Below are 17,336 nucleotides of genomic sequence, written 5' to 3'. Positions count from 1 at the left end.
TCTTTGTATAGAGTCCACCTTCACTTTGGATCACTAAATCTAGAGTTGTCAAAATAAAGAGTGAACAATAGTTGATCAAATTTCTGTACAATTCTATAATTATACCCAAAAATTGCCAGAATGCAAAGTACAAAATTGCCACACATATATAGGTATGTCCACAAATCACAAGAGAGTAACCTTCTACAAGTATGCCAGCTGCAAAAAGAATTAAAAAATTAAATGAATATACTAGAAATTCTGAGCCAATAAATACATGTTTTTACAATGAATTAAATTTAAATAAAAACTTCCACTTTTTGCTCCTATCCCAGTTATGACAAAATGCTTGCATTTCAAGAAACTGTAACTTTAAGTCAATTAACAAATCATATTCAATGTAAACGGTTAAGCTAAGCCATTATACAAGTTAAATTACAGAATGGTATCAGATATTTCAGGAATATAATCATGCTGATATCAAAACTATAACGAAAGAGAAAAAACCATAGAGATGGCATTCAATACAAAACCAAGTGCGCAAAGATTGAGAAGTTAATGCCTAAGGACCCTGTACATAATACTTTCTCAGAGACTGAGGATTAATTGATCTTTCAAAAAATTATCTTGTCTTCGAATTCTTTTAAAGAAACCTAAATAGTCAAACTTTTAAGTTAACAGCTACCATAACATGATCGTGAATGTCAATTGGCCTCTCAATGGCAGTCCACCGCTCAGAGATCAGAGTTCCTGATTTTGAAGGCTGAAACATATAATATTTTTCTTTGCCGCTCTCTGTCTCATATCCTTTCACAAAAATCTTGTCCTTCCATATGGTACCACCATGTGAAACATACTCCCACATTGATGGAAAATGATCTATCCGCTTCCATACATTTTCTTTCCAATCATATTCCCTGACTCCCTCTTGAAAGTAATATAAACAACCAAATGCAGCTACACAATGATCAGGAAACCATCCCATTTCCCACATATCTTTTAATGTTGCCCATGCTCTTGTATGTGCGTCAAATATTTCGACATCACAATTATATTGGTCTATCACATAAAACTTATCATTTTTGAAAAATCCTTGACATTCAGTCATATCTTGTTGCATCTTAGGAAGAATCTCCCATATGTCTTTCTCAGCATTGTAACACATTGCATTTTCACCACCAGAATATCCTCCAGCAATATATACAAGTCCATCATGAGGGGATACAGCACAGGCAAATGAAGAATGGAACATAGGCATATCAGAGCCCTGCTTCCATAAAGCGGAAGAAAAGTCATAGACCAAAACAACCTTAGTAGGCATATCCGTATCTTTTTTGTAAAGCCCCATAAAAATCAGTTTATGGTTGGTGGAAACACAACGAGAGTCTCTCAAGTCAAAACGATACCCAATTGGGAAAGACGAAGCTGCATCCCATTTATCTTGGAGTGGATCATATACAGTCACCACTTGACCAGGTTTACAATATCGAGCTGAGCGAGAAGTGTATGCTTCCCATTGCCCAGGCATATGATATGCCTCTCCATCCAAATTCTCAATCAAACATATAAGCTCCTCAGACATCCCAAATCTTATTCTATCTTGATAAAACTTATGATTGTCAACCATAGCATTCCAACTTTTGCAAACAGACATAAGCTTGTAATGGGATTTATAAGTGACTCTCATCAATATTTCTCGGACTATTTCTTCTGGGAGTTCCTGAAATCACAAGTTAATTCTGAACATTCAAAATTTGACAAAAAGCTTCACATTTGAAAAAAGCCCACAATAAAAATAAGTATCTAGATTTTTTTATCCAATTGTAAAATTATATTTTTACATATACAGAATATCCAAATGGTTTATAAATTTACAAGAAACATGTTAAAAACATTTAAAGAATATATTCTTCAATAAGATCTATTATATAGGATTATATTCTTCAAGTTATGCACATTTATTTAGCAAAAAAAATTCAACAACAATTCAGAATCTATTTATAAAGATTAGATTGGATGCCAGTAATCTCACAGTTATTGGTTTGAAGACTGCTACAACTTCATTGGTCAAAAAAAAAGTGTTGAGAGAGATTTGAAGCTTGTTGGATCGTTTTTTATTAGCATTCAATCCCAGTTCTTTACGTGGTGAAGTGTTAAGGCATAGGCGCTTTCTGGGCTGTTGCTCATTTGCTTTCTCTTCCACTTCTTCCATGTTTCTTGATCCACATTCCTCCATATTCCTCAAGCCTCTGAAACTCCACCAATTCAAGAAACATATATTTTAATAGTCATTATACAACTAATGAAATAAACATTCTTAGTCTTAAGTTGTTTAGCTAGCACCTACACTGTTCAAGAGTGCAGCATTAGACAAATCCAGTAGCAGACTATTCATGGACACTATAAACAACAAAGGAAGTTATCCCATATTTATTATGAGAAACAAATTATTAATTTGTTGCACAACTAAGGCTCCAAACATGTAAGTAATGTCAATATCCAACTATAAAGTCCTGTAAAGAACCAAATTTTTCATTATATAGGATTATTGCATCAAAATATTGTGCAAGCACATAGGCAATTGTTTTTATAATGACATTTTTGTCTTGCAGATGGCAACAGTGATATTGTTGGCTTCATCAAGAGTGTCAGTTCTACTTTCGGTTTGTCGATTTGGTTTACCATTTCTTCCCCAAAAAATTTTCACTCCTATGCTTATATGTACCTCAACTAGAATGCCAAGAACTGATTTACAGCCTGATCATTAGGAAAAAACAGAAGAGAGTTACAAAGAATGAACTTCTATAAGAAATTAGTGGAATCAAAAATCCACTATCATTTTAAGCATTGTAACTTCACACATAGCTTACAATACATTTGTAAAGTACAATCTCTACTACAATGCCTAAATTGGGAGTAGGTTGTTGATACCACCAATTTCTTCATTTCCAAGCACTTGACTCATTTCAATTACATAGATATTTAATTAATAAACCATTCACATTCCAAAAAAATAGGTAAGATTTCAATATGTTCTCTCTGTTTACCCTACCCAACTATTTTGTGAAGTATATATCTGCTACAGTTGTGTAAAATCTTGCAAAAACTTTTCAAATGGTCTGTTAAAAACATAAAGAACACTGTTTCAAATAGCTGAATAGTGAGAATGGTGTAGGTAAATTGTGCAAATACAAGATTACTGAACCCAACCACATCCTTCCCAAAATGAACATTACTTATTTAAAAATAAGCCAAAAACACAAATTTATTCAACACAAGTTTCAAACAAACACAAAAAAAAATTTTAAGCGCATCTACACCAAGTAATCAATCAGCATTTCCTAGGACCAAAAGCTTATCACATCTCTTCTTACAAGAAGCTTCACCTTGAACCCTTGAACCCCTAATTTTGAATTCTCATTGTCTTCCTCCATAATGGAATAATGAGTCTGTTTCTTAAGTTGTTTAACTAGCACCTACACTGTTCAAGAATGCAGCATTGGACGAAGCCAATGGGAGGTTATTAATGACAGTATCAACAACAAAGCAGTTATCTCATATTTTATAATGAGATACAATTTATTAATTTGTTGCACAACTAGGGCTCCCAAACAATGCAAGTGATGCAAATATCCAACTCCAATGCCCTGTAAAGAGAACCAGATTTTTCATCATATAGGATTTACTGCATTAAAATATCATGCAAGCACTCAGGCAACTTTCTTTTTAAATGACATTTTTATCTTACCAATGGTAACAGTGGTATTGATGGCTTCATCAAGAGTATCAGTATTATGTTTGATTTGTCAATTTGGTTTACTAATTTTTCACGAAAAGATTCTCACTCCTATGCTTATATGTCCCTAAATTAGAATGTCAACAACTGATTTAGAGCCTAGTCACTAGGGAAAAAAGGTAAGAGTTAACACATTTGAACTTCAATAGAACCACCTTGTCCCCATAAAGCAGAATTTCATTAACTTCGAATTTATCTAGGGCATGACTGGTTAAAAAGTCTCACTTTCCTATGGGTTTGTATAATTTAAATAAACATATTATTAATTGAATAAGGTCAATGATCTAACGAGAGGATGAGTGGGATTAAAAATGTGGTTCTCAAGATAAGAAATCCTCAAACATGAAGAAATTAGTGGAATAAAAAATCCACTACCATTTCAGGCATTGTTGCTTCACACATAGCTCACAATATATTTTGTACAATATGATCTCTACTACAATGCCTAAAATGGGAGTAGGTTGTTGATACCACCAATTTATCATTTCCAAGCACTTGACTCATTTCAGTAACTTAGATGTTTAATAATTAATAAACCATTCACATTCCTGAAAAATAGGTAAGGTTTCAATATGCTCTTACTGTTCACCCTACCCAACTATTTCGTGAAGTATATCTCTGCTACAGTTGTGTAAAATCTGGTAAAAACTTTTCAAATGTCCTGTTAAAATCTCCTTATGGCAACAACGCAATCAGACTGAGGGTTTACATTATCAAACTGAATAGTGAACATTTTTCTATTGATAAAGTTTGAAAGGACTCTACCAACCCTTATTTCTTGAAAAAGAATGTCTGATTTTGGGTATGAAATGATAAAGGATTCATATCTTGCATGAAATAACAAAATATATATTAAATCATTCTACAAACCTAACAGAGATGAGCCAATACAACAGCATGTTTTAAGAAACAAAAACAGAAGCATTAAATCCTTGATAAAATTTGACATTACAAAGCTGATAGAAACTGAAAAGGACCTAAACTAGAGTACAGGTGTGTCCTCTTGTGTTGACTGTAAGTCAGAAAGAGTTACATGACACTCAGGAATAGTGCAAAACTAACCCAACTACAGGAAAAGATAATTCATATTTGTGGTATCCATTTGATTAATTCATTCAAGAATGAAAAGAAAATGAGATAATGGGTGATCAAGAAAGGTTCATCATACAAGACTAACTAGCAGTTTCGAGTACAATAGCAAGATGTGTAATATGAAAATGAATAAGCTCATCATATTAAGCATTAAGGGAATCAAGGAGTTAAGAAGGAGTCATTAAGAACATTGCACTATTTGAGAGTCATTAAGTCTTATTAAGGAGTATTGAGTCATTTAGGAATTGTGTTAAAAGGTCTTTAGTGTTTGACTCCCCAAGGCTATGGTGCAGAACTGTTATTAAAAGTTATTAAAAGTTAATCAAAACTGTCACCCAGACAGTTAGGAGAAGTTGGTCGGTTCCTTAGGGGATTAGGCAGTTTAAAGGTGCCAAAGGAGTCTATAAAAGCATGATGTAAATGAGTTTCAAGGATATGTATTGAGGATTTAAGAAAACTTTGGAAAATCAATAAAAAGACAGTGTTTTCTCTGCCACTGCAGACAGTCACAGAACAGTGACATTATATTTTGATTGTCTTTTGATTCGAACAAGTTTTGTTCCATTTCAAGTTTTCCTTTAGAACATACAAATGTTTTAGAAGGTTTTTTTCAAAAGTTCTTTCCATTTGAACAGGTCCTTTGTAAAAGATTTTGCACAGCAATTTAGTGACTGTCACTGTCACGTGACAGAGAGTTAATTCTCTAAGATTATTTAAAGTTTCACCTCTCCCACTACTGTAATGGAGATGTAACTCGTGGGAGAGGCTGTCAATATGTTAAATGTATCTATATAATGATGTTTTGTGCAGAGATATGCAGGAATGTGCAATGAGATTGGAGAAGAAGGTCTCTAGTTGAAGACAGAGTGCTGTTTGAGAACACTAGATGTTGGGACAGTTATAGGTCTGGGGATTCCATCCAAAGGAGGGCTATGTTTTATGACATGGAAGGTCATGTTTGAAGTATCTGAAGGTGTTGGATCCATTGGAGGGATCAGAAAATGTTTGGAGAGGTGAGTTTGATGAAACCCTAGGCTTAGACACCTAGGAAGGAAGGGTTTTCTAGTTGGGTAAGGAAAACTTGATGGAATCTCCAATGAATTTGAAAATCCTTTGTTTAGGATGGTGAGACAACTCTGTTTTGGGTTTATAAGGTTTGGGAAGGTGATCTACTAGGGGTTGCTTTGTAACAGGAGGGTTAAAAGAGGGCTAGTTGTGGAGCAGCAGTCATGGTCCTGGCATTTGGTCCAAAAGGAACAATATGAACCTCTGAGATATGTTGTGTGGTGTCCAAAAGGGTATCAGGAAATGGTCTTGTTTTTTTTGAGTGTTTGGGAAAAGTGAGAGAAAATAGTGAAAAGCTGATTAGGCAAGGCTAATTGGGAATAGGCCTAGTAAAGGGCAAGAGTTGGCTTTTGGTATCAGATAAAGAGATGAGGGTTTGGAATCCTCGAGAACATATTATTTGATGTTAACTGAGGTGTGTGAAGGTGGAGGAATAACTTGATTGAAGTGAAGACAAGATTTGAGCCTATTGAGGCATTGAGGGAGTAATAGATAGCTTGTTGAAAAGATAGCTTAGATGTATCCAATGGATGGATTGAGGGACAAAGGTTATGTTTCTAAGATGTAGAGCCTATGGTGGCAAAAGAGAATGATATGTGCACTCTGATATGGTTGAAGTTGACTGGACCAAGGTGAATGATCCTATAAAGAAGCTTGATTGTGTTGTGAGAACTAAAGGAAGTCCCTCTGATTATGAATAACTGAAAAGTCCACCTAGGTCTCTACATCAGGTGGTATCAGAGCATCAGCAAGGTCTGATTGAGAGTTGATAAGTTGCAGGTTTCATCATCTAGGAGTCTTTGTCATCTTTAATGCACTGGTCCCTTTGTTGAAGTCTTGGAGTGTCTAATTCTTCCTTGAGTGTCCCAAAGTTGAAAGGTGTATTAGAGGTGTGCAGAGATTTCTTGGTGAAAAAGGTGTCTGCTAGTTGTATTGTGGAGATATCTGTGGTTTTGAAGATGGGGCTTACAACATCTGAGAGGGAGTTATACAAGGAATTCAGGTGGCTAGAAGAATTTATCTTTGGTAAGAAGAATAAAAGGGAGAAGCAAAGACAAGAAGAAATAAAGATATTGAGACAAGGCATAGAAGCCTATTATGAAAGGAAAGAGAAGTTTATAATATGGTGGGAAGATAGGTTGAAGGAAATCTACAAAAGAGAGGAAGAGATAATGAAGAAGCTGAATAAGTTAGAAGAAGAGATGGAGTACCAAGAGGAGAAATGGTATGATGATGAGGAAGAAGAGAAGCAAGGTGCAGAGAATGCACAGGAGAACCATGATTTATGGCAAGAATATGAAGCCATGATGGAAGAATGGGAGAGTAAGAGTGGAAGTGAGGGTGAAGAAGATAAGAGAGAAAGTCATTGATCCTTGGGAGGACATGGCCAGTAGAGAAAAAGAAACAGCAAAATAAAGTGAGGATGAGGAAAAGTGAAAGTGAATTAGCAGATGGAAGAATGGATCAACATGAGATCTTGTTACAGACAAACAGCATAGAAGAGTGTCCATTTAAAGGACAAGAAAGTGCAGTGAGCAACAATGAAGTTGCAATGGAGAGGAGTACCTACAATAATGGAGAAAACACATTAAACAATGAGAGGGCAGGCAATAAACTGAAAGGTACAATGTTTTCTGACAATGAATTGCAAAGTACAGTGATTTGGGATAGTGGATTACAAAGGACAGATAGCAAGGACAGTGGTATAGTCTGTAATGACACAAGGCAGCAGGGGACTGTCTTTATTTGCAGAGGACAACAGATGGTAGTGAGAAAGGACTGTGGAACAGTCATTAAACAGCAAGGTTCTGTTGGCAGGGACAATAAGCAGCACATGGAAGTGCAGCAACGGACAATCAAAGAGCCATTGAAGGAAAGGGTGAATAGAAGGAGCACAAGTTGGCATAAAAAGATGAGAAGAAAGGATAGGAGATTAAGAAAAAGACACAAGTTGATAAGTGTTGGGCCTGCTGTTGTAAAGGTCCTGAATGAAGATAAACCATTTATGAAGGGTGTTGATGCAGTAAGTACCCATGGAAGGGTAGAGGACATGATGAATGTAACTAAGGGATTTGTTGTCATAAAAGAAAAATGGCAGGGAGATGGTGGTAAAGGAAGTGTGGACACTAAAAAAGAAGTTGACAAGCAAGGAGGGAGTATGGTGAACCAAGCATATGGTTTGGTGAATGAAGGAGCAGTAATATTTGTTTTTTCTAACGATTTGGTTGCAGGATTGCAGGGTTACTACATGCATGATGATGGTGCAGACCATGGGTACATCAAGAGACTAGTGGAAGGATGGAACACTTGGAATCAACCCAAGGTGTTTGTTTGTAGGTACATGAGGACAAAGAACAAAGGATGCATTATAGTTGCAGGGTCTGCTGATGGAGTGCTTAGAGACTCGAAGAAAAGAAAGAAGGCTACCAATCCAATGGGACTTGGATTGCTTTGATCCTTGGGAGAATGATGCAGGAGCATCAAGGCCAAGGATGAGGACACAAGAAGGCACTAAAGGCAACAAGATGTGAACATGACCATGATAGGTCGTTGGTTGTAATGAGACCATGAAATGGTCCTTCAATATGTTTTATGATCATTATGTAGGCCTAAATGGCATTATGGGAATTAGAATGTACCTAGGGTCATTTATGATGTTTCAAGGGCAAATGGAATCCTAGAAGGTATTAGGATGGTTAAATGTGGTCAAAAGGTCATGATTAGCATATAAAATGCAAATAAGTACAATGTACTCAGCAAAATATGTCAAATTGTCAAAATGCTAACAATAAGGGAATCAAGGAGTTAAGAAGGAGTCATTAAGAACATTGCACTATTTGAGAGTCATTAAGTCTTATTAAGGAGTATTGAGTCATTTAGGAATTGTGTTAAAAGGTCTTTAGTGTTTGACTCCCCAAGGCTATGGTGCAGAACTGTTATTAAAAGTTATTAAAAGTTAATCAAAACTGTCACCCAGACAGTTAGGAGAAGTTGGTCGGTTCCTTAGGGGATTAGGCAGTTTAAAGGTGCCAAAGGAGTCTATAAAAGCATGATGTAAATGAGTTTCAAGGATATGTATTGAGGATTTAAGAAAACTTTGGAAAATCAATAAAAAGACTGTGTTTTCTCTGCCACTGCAGACAGTCACAGAACAGTGACATTATATTTTGATTGTCTTTTGATTCGAACAAGTTTTGTTTCATTTCAAGTTTTCCTTTTGAACATACAAATGTTTTAGAAGGTTTTTTTCAAAAGTTCTTTCCATTTGAACAGGTCCTTTGTAAAAGATTTTGCACAGCAATTTAGTGACTGTCACTGTCACGTGACAGAGAGTTAATTCTCTAAGATTATTTAAAGTTTCACCTCTCCCACTACTGTAATGGAGATGTAACTCGTGGGAGAGGCTGTCAATATGTTAAATGTATCTATATAATGATGTTTTGTGCAGAGATATGCAGGAATGTGCAATGAGATTGGAGAAGAAGGTCTCTAGTTGAAGACAGAGTGCTGTTTGAGAACACTAGATGTTGGGACAGTTATAGGTCTGGGGATTCCATCCAAAGGAGGGCTATGTTTTATGACATGGAAGGTCATGTTTGAAGTATCTGAAGGTGTTGGATCCATTGGAGGGATCAGAAAATGTTTGGAGAGGTGAGTTTGATGAAACCCTAGGCTTAGACACCTAGGAAGGAAGGGTTTTCTAGTTGGGTAAGGAAAACTTGATGGAATCTCCAATGAATTTGAAAATCCTTTGTTTAGCATGGTGAGACAACTCTGTTTTGGGTTTATAAGGTTTGGGAAGGTGATCTACTAGGGGTTGCTTTGTAACAGGAGGGTTAAAAGAGGGCTAGTTGTGGAGCATCAGTCATGGTCCTGGCATTTGGTCCAAAAGGAACAATATGAACCTCTGAGATATGTTGTGTGGTGTCCAAAAGGGTATCAGGAAATGGTCTTGTTTTTTTTGAGTGTTTGGGAAAAGTGAGAGAAAATAGTGAAAAACTGATTAGGCAAGGCTAATTGGGAATAGTCCTAGTAAAGGGCAAGAGTTGGCTTTTGGTATCAGATAAAGAGATGAGGGTTTGGAATCCTCGAGAACATATTATTTGATGTTAACTGAGGTGTGTGAAGGTGGAGGAATAACTTGATTGAAGTGAAGACAAGATTTGAGCCTATTGAGGCATTGAGGGAGTAATAGATAGCTTGTTGAAAAGATAGCTTAGATGTATCCAATGGATGGATTGAGGGACAAAGGTTATGTTTCTAAGATGTAGAGCCTATGGTGGCAAAAGAGAATGATATGTGCACTCTGATATGGTTGAAGTTGACTGGACCAAGGTGAATGATCCTATAAAGAAGCTTGATTGTGTTGTGAGAACTAAAGGAAGTCCCTCTGATTATGAATAACTGAAAAGTCCACCTAGGTCTCTACATCATTAAGTCATTATACCATCAATATACCTATCATTGCTAAATCAGATAGTTATAAAACGCATATAAGATCATTGATATACAGATGCAGATAAGTCTGTAGAAATGTCTACAATCTACATATAAAATTACCCATTATAATTTATGTTTCTAAAATGTACACAAAGACCAAATAAGAATACCCAATAATCTAAATCATATGGTCTTCTTGTCTTTTATATTTCTTTATTCACTCAAGACGATTGAATGATTAATATAGACTGATTGAATTAATTGAAGAATTGATTGCAAGTTTGTTTGATTCCCAACTGATGTTTGATGAATGATAGAATGATTTCCTTTGATTTGACAATTTGATAGTTAGTGAATGATGACTAAATGAATGTTGTAATTCATAAATTGAGGAGTGATGATTGTGTGTTGATTTAATATATTTGGAAGTGATGATTGGTAAATGATCATAAAAAAAATTTCTTCTTTTATATATTATTCGTGGAAGGTTCAACACCTGTCATAAAAATTGAATCACCACTTTAGATTAATATGTTATTCCCCAACTTTATCTCCCTTGGATGCCCTCCTCAAACGAAACCTCTTCTTTATATCTTACAATGTAAGAGTCACTTCTCTTCACCACATGTGCCCCTTGCATTGGTCACAGCCTTTCACAGTTACCACCCTTCAAATAAGGTCAAACTCTTCATCATTGTTGACCAAATGAAGGTACTTCCTTACTATCTTCCCCTTCCTTCTTCCATCAATCCTTCCTTAATTCCTATGCCCCCTTTATGCATATCAGAACTGTCTTATATCTTAGGCCAGAATTTACTATGGTTATCTTATGATTATCCGGTCTTCCATGCCTTCAAAAGAAGTCTTTCCCCCCTATTTATATCTTCATGATGGGAGAGTCAAAACCTTTCATTATTACAACTCTTCATCCATTATGCCCTTTGAAAGAGTCGCAACCTTTCATAGCTACCCCCTTACGAAAGAGTCGCAACCTTTCTCAATTACCACCTTTCGGGAGAGACACGAGCTTCCCCTTTGAAGAAGTCACTTTCCTATTCCTTCTTCTCCATTAATTCTCTCTTGATTCACCTTCAAACTTTGTCATCTCTTTATACTTCTCTATTAAGTTTGCATCGACTTTCCTTTTCAATTTGTGTCAGCATATTCCTTTATATCTGCACATATTCCTTCTTTATGTTTGAATATAGTGTCTATAGGTATTATGTATATGAGAGACTTTAATAGATCCTAGCCATGTAAGCACATGTATTCCTTGCTGGTGGCAATATTAGTTCAAATGCTTGGTGAGTATTAATCATTGCCCATGAACTTATTTTTCCTACTTTTTTGCAGGTGGGTACCTATCCCATTCTTGGATTGATGTTTTTATATATTTTATTTGGGGGTTACAAAGCGTCATTCACGGGATTGTGTCCCTTTGTTAGGATGTCCATAAGTATATTTTCCACTTTAGGGTTAGCATTGGTTACAACATGTCAGCCCAAAAAAGCCGATAAAATAGCCCCAAAAAAATTTGTCGGGGCTTGGCCCATCCTTGAGCTCCACTGAGGAATTATGGAGAGTGTACAAGATTTCCCTGATCAATCATCAAAATCTAACATATTCTATATGTTGTAGTGGAACAAACCTCACATCAATACATAGATACCAAGCTTTTGGATCTCCCGGATGATCTTGAAAATAAGCTTACAATAGAACTTGGGGGCATAAGTGCATTCCATGTAATCGAGAGGACGAAATTATTTGGTGTGGGGCCAAACCTGGTCAATACAAGATACAAGAGGAGCAGGAAAGAGCAATAGAATGGCCCTAATTTTATGTTGGAATCAATCAGCTCTCCCTAATGCTCGTACATTCTAATGGATGGTGATACATAAAAAGGTGCTTAACCATGGATAGGCTAAATAATGTGGGCATTCATGGTCCCTCCTGGTGTGTCTTATGTAAAAGGGATGTGGAGCCAGCTGATCACTTATTTTTAAATTGAGTTCACTGACGAGTGTTGGAACTGGATTCAAAGTACATTGATATGGATGGAGCCTAGACCTAGATGCCTATTACAGTTCTTACAAGGATGGTCTAATGTGTAGAAATGTAATGTGGGCTTCCATTTGGACCATTGCTCCTTCTCGCTCATTTGGAATAACTGGAAGGAACAAAACCATAGAATTTTTAAGAGAAAGAGATATCTTGGCAAGTTCTGATTACCAAAATTATTTAGGAAATTGTAGAGATGGCCAGTGCTAGAATTAAAATCAAGGACACCAAGTTCTCCAAGTGAGAAGAATGGATTCAGAAGGAGTGGGTATATTTAAACTGGTCTGCATTTCTGCTGTCCAAAAACATGATTCATCATATGCAGGTAGTATGGTGCTACCCCAAATTCCACAAATGGAAATTGAACATTGATGCAGTAGCTAAAGGGAATTTGGGATATGGAGGCACTGGATGTATCATTTAGAATTGGAATGATGAGTGTGAATGACCATCCTCAAAAAGATTAGGTGTAGTTTCCAATAATGAAGTTGAATTTGAGGCTTTCATACTGGGCTTAAGATTGTGCCGAGATAAAGGCAGTCGAGTTGTTGACATAGAGGGAGATTCACAAATTTGTATCCGAGCAATGATCCGTGGTTCAATTCATAATTGGAAGCTAAGTAATTGGGTTCAAATTGCTAGGGATATTCTTTTGGAGTTTAAAGTCGTTACTTTAAAGCACATACAGAGAGGCTAATAAGGTTGCAGATCTGCATGCTATTGTTGGGGTTTGTCAAGAGGAATCAATAGTTTCAGGTTCGGATATTACTATGGCCTAGACTGCAAGGAATATTGCTGCTTGAAACAGAGTAGAAGCTTCATGGTAACAATGGGCAGTTTTTGCAGACTGTAGTGGTAGCCGTATACCCTACTCTGTCATTTCTCCCATAGTTGTATGTGGTAAGATTGTTGCAGATTCCAAATATGCTTCGAGGCATCCAATCTATTGATTGATTCCAGTTTTGGTGATGATTCAAGCTGAAATCTATCTTTGGCTGAATTTTGTGTCAAATTGGGTGCCAAAACAGGTCTGGCAAAGTTTATCAAGTGTAACAAATGAACTTGAATGTGCTATAAAGAGATGATAGAGTAACATTCCAATCTAGAGAGTGTGGTGTTTGTGGAGTGTTGTGAGGATGTAAGAAGATGGTGCACCAATTCCATTTTGAGCTGCATGTGTAGGGAAGAATTGCTTTTGGCCCAGTGCAGTATATTATTTAATGCCACTCAAATAGTGTGGGGAAGATTCAAGAACTTGTTCGAGTTTTCCTGGGAGGAAACAGTCATTGGTGTGATGGTTTTTCCTCTGTTTACTAACTAATGTCATTGATTTGAAGAGAGCATCATTGAGAAGATTGATGGTTTGTTTCAAGATTTTGCAAATGCGATCACCAATCTGTATGAGAGGAGTTCCATCTGCATTCTAGGTATTTACTTTAACAGCGATCTCTACATGACGGATGAGATGGGCTTTGATTTTGAGTCCCTGGCTTCTACTAAAGAGTGGGCTACAATTGAAAAGAAGAACTTCATTGTTAATGCTTGGGGGTATACCGGATACGAGTGATCAATAATAATTTTGCCCCTTTAAAGGCTGTTAGATTTGGTGGATAATTGGTTGTCTGTTGCAAATGGTGTTAGAATGGTGGAGATTGGCAACAAATTGGCAGGAATATACAGTGTTTTCACAAATCATTGATCATGTCTTGGGCTCTAATAGATTTAGTTGTGTTTGATCTCTGATAGATTTAGAATTTTAGATGGCTTTTTAGGAATCTACAATTTGGCACTATGTGCAGATGTATCAGACGCTATCCCCTTTTTGATAGCACTCATCAAATTAATTTTTTTTAAAATAATTAATCATAAATTTGAGATTTTATCTTAATATGTCCTTAAATATAAAATATTATAATATGTTGAGAGATATATCGATTATGAAGCTTGAAGAGAACTGAGATTTCCTATAGACGCATTATTCTTTTCATGATTCCAGTTATCTACAATCATGTCATTACGGACATAAAATCTTTAAGTTTTTTTAAATCTCCCAGCATATTTTACATAGTTTTTTAACTATGTAAAGTATGCTAGTAGTAGTATCTATAGAACAACAGAAAGCGATGAAGATAGTTTTCTAAGGAGATTGTATCCAGGTCACAAGCTCTACGAGTCAAACTCACCTTAGATTGGATATTTGTCTCCCACCAAGTTGCTTCTTATATTTTAGAGCATAGATGCACACTTGCATTAAGTTGTACAGTGGCTTAACCTTGCTGCTATCTATCATTTCTAATCTAAACATCTAAGGTCGTGCATACAAACAACTGCCACAGGAGCTTCAGAATTTCAGTTGATATGGCTGCATAGTGTCATCTCACTTGTCATTTCCCTCTATCTAAACAAGAAAATTTTCTTTCTTCGTCCTATAACTTTGTTTAGAACAAATAATTGGTATTCTAGACAAAATAGCGTGAGAGCAACATATCATTAAAAAGAGGGTTACATGAAAATCTTGCACTGCAGAGGCCAGTAAAGCTAATATCTTAACAAGTCAGAAAATTTTAAAAACCTATATTCTTCCAAAAACAATAATTTCTGACAAGGCGCCTGCTAAGATGGTGGGCATGCAGTAAGAAAAATCATTGTTGATCAGCAAAGAATGATCTCTTCGAAAAATATTCAACTTACACAGCAAGACCGAAGAAAAAGCATCCATTAAAGTTTGTGTTCCATCTTTTTATCCAAAAAAATTGAATAGCGGACAGCCTTGTCTTACACCACAACCCTTCGTAATTGCCTCCACCGTAAGTGTCTTCCCTTATTTTAAAGGATGAAAAGTTTACTTCTTCATGTGTAGATGCTTAAAACAACATTCATCTCATTCCAGACTGCATGCTTCTAGAAGCATTGCGGCTCCTTAAGCAATCTCATAAAACTGTGAAAACACACATACCCAACTAGAAATGTAATAATAAAGGTACAGGAAGGTGTGACGCATGGCTACCTAAAGCATCCCCTAACAGAAAAAGATGAGCCCGATTCCTAACATATGCAGTCCTACCCAAGCACTTGTCTTAAATACATTACATTTAAACTGTCACAGCCCACATATTTCTGACTTAAATCAAAGCTAAATAAACATAACTATATACAGTCCCAGTCATGCAAGTGACATGCATTCATAAAAGCACTCGCACTCACATACTCCCGTACTGATACAGAGCAAAATAAAATAATAATCGGTTTTATAGTAATTGCATACATTTTAATATCAAAACGAACGGATACTTGAAAGAAAACGGATTAGAGAAAAGCCAAAAAGCATTGACCTGAATATCTTCGCAGATGGAGTTCCAGAGCATCAAAGGCGCCCAAATACTCTTCCTAGCAACCGACTATCCCAGCACGTACAGATTTTCAGCAGTTCGACAAACTCTTATAAATTGCATCCAACAAACTCAAATGAAATGCCTGCCCAGGGTCTTATTCCATCCAATGCATGGATGCTACGCTCACAAGGCGTTTCTGGACAGAAGCTGGCAGAGTCGTCAGTAAATCCCTCTGCAAAGAATTAATTCAAATTTGTTTTATTTAGGCGATAGGCTTACAGTGACAGGAGGATTATTATGCCGAGAGGCATATACAATGGGAGAAGCAAATCCCAGAAAAAAGAATTGATAGGAGTTACAAAACAAATTTAATTTTAAAAATCAATTTAAAATAATAAATTCTATTTGACATTCACAAAACAGTTTAAAAACAAATTAAGATGTGTAGTGCATAATTGTTAATAAATAGAAATAAAAAAGAAATTTAATGGGAGTTACAATTGAAATTTGTTTTTAATAAAATGCATAATGTCATTTGACAATCACAATTATTAATATATAGAAGTAGAAAAGAAATTTAATAAGAGTTATAAAAGAAATTTATTTTTAAAAATCAATTTCAAAAGACAAATGCCATTTGCCATTCACAAACACTATAAAAACTATATTTAAATTTGCAATGCCATTTGGCAATCATAACTATTAAGAAACAAGATAGAAAACAAATTTGATGGAAGTTACAATTTTTTTAAAAATTAATTTAAAATAGAAAATATAGAAAAAAAAATTTAAAAAAATTGTCAAATAAGATTCTCAAAAATAAAATAGATAAACAATCAATATTAAATATGCCAAGTGGCATTTTGCTTTTCCGGATTTGATTTTTCAATTTTTTTATAATTTTTTTTTCTAGATTTTCTATTCTAGAAGTTAGAAAAGTATATATAGGTAGATTTAGTAAAAAAATAAAATTAGAAATTAGATACATCTGGATGTTTCTATATTTTCTTTATATTTTTCTATAAGAAATGTCATTATACTTAAATAGAAAAGAAAATATAATAATATAGAAATAATTTAGATAATTATTTCTTGCTTTTTATTATTAATCATAGTTAATGAGTTCTTTTGAAAGTAATAGGAATATCATGAATGATAAATCCTAGAGAAAAATAATTCAATATGAAATATACAAATCCATCATCAGATTTGTGAATTTAATATTAATCTATAATCTATTGTGTATATGGATTTTTAATTCTTTTTCAAATATAATTGTGTTGTACTTTTTGACTTAATGTTTCAAATTACAACTTCTCCCTCAATTGAGACTTAAACTCTAATAATTAATGTTCATGTTTCAAATCACAATATTACCTTAAATAAATTGAAAGTTACCCAATCAAATTGAGACTTGGCACTAATACTAAATTAAGTTGAAATCTAAATTTAATTATAACTCCACTTGTAATATTAATAGATTAAGGGGCATATCTAGAGAGAGACAAGGCACCCTATTATGTTTTCAATAGAGAGAGAGCTTAGAGATAAGGTTAGAAAGAGTGATCATGATG

At 35.2% G+C, this 17,336-nt stretch overlaps 1 protein-coding gene across 1 annotated transcript; it reads right to left on the bottom strand.

Annotated features, from left to right (window-relative positions):
- Nucleotides 1-333: 333 nt before the first annotated feature.
- On the bottom strand, nucleotides 334-16,101 carry LOC149579558 (F-box/kelch-repeat protein At2g44130-like). The gene is made up of 3 exons (XM_089810644.1): nucleotides 15,763-16,101; nucleotides 2,012-2,228; nucleotides 334-1,699 (listed from the first exon to the last, which is right to left on the bottom strand). Exons 2-3 carry the CDS (start codon nucleotides 2,213-2,215, stop codon nucleotides 641-643), a joined length of 1,263 nt encoding a protein of 420 aa, XP_089666770.1. The 5' UTR covers nucleotides 2,216-2,228; nucleotides 15,763-16,101; the 3' UTR covers nucleotides 334-640.
- Nucleotides 16,102-17,336: the final 1,235 nt, after the last annotated feature.

Source organism: Cupressus sempervirens, chromosome 1, assembly GCF_028749045.1.
Source record: "Cupressus sempervirens isolate cs-2001-9-10 chromosome 1, ASM2874904v1, whole genome shotgun sequence".
NCBI lineage: Eukaryota > Viridiplantae > Streptophyta > Pinopsida > Cupressales > Cupressaceae > Cupressus > Cupressus sempervirens.
Note: the sequence above shows the minus strand (reverse complement) of the source record. Positions and strands in the feature narration are given on the sequence as shown.

What these genes read in the sequence shown, in the direction of transcription:
- LOC149579558 (XM_089810644.1), bottom strand. Translation starts at nt 2,215, where the DNA reads ATGGAGGAATGTGGATCAAGAAACATGGAAGAAGTGGAAGAGAAAGCA. An exon ending in CAGTCTTCAAACCAATAACT is followed by an intron (nt 1,700 to 2,011) that starts GTGAGATTACTG and finishes TTGTGATTTCAG; the next exon opens with GAACTCCCAGAAGAAATAGT.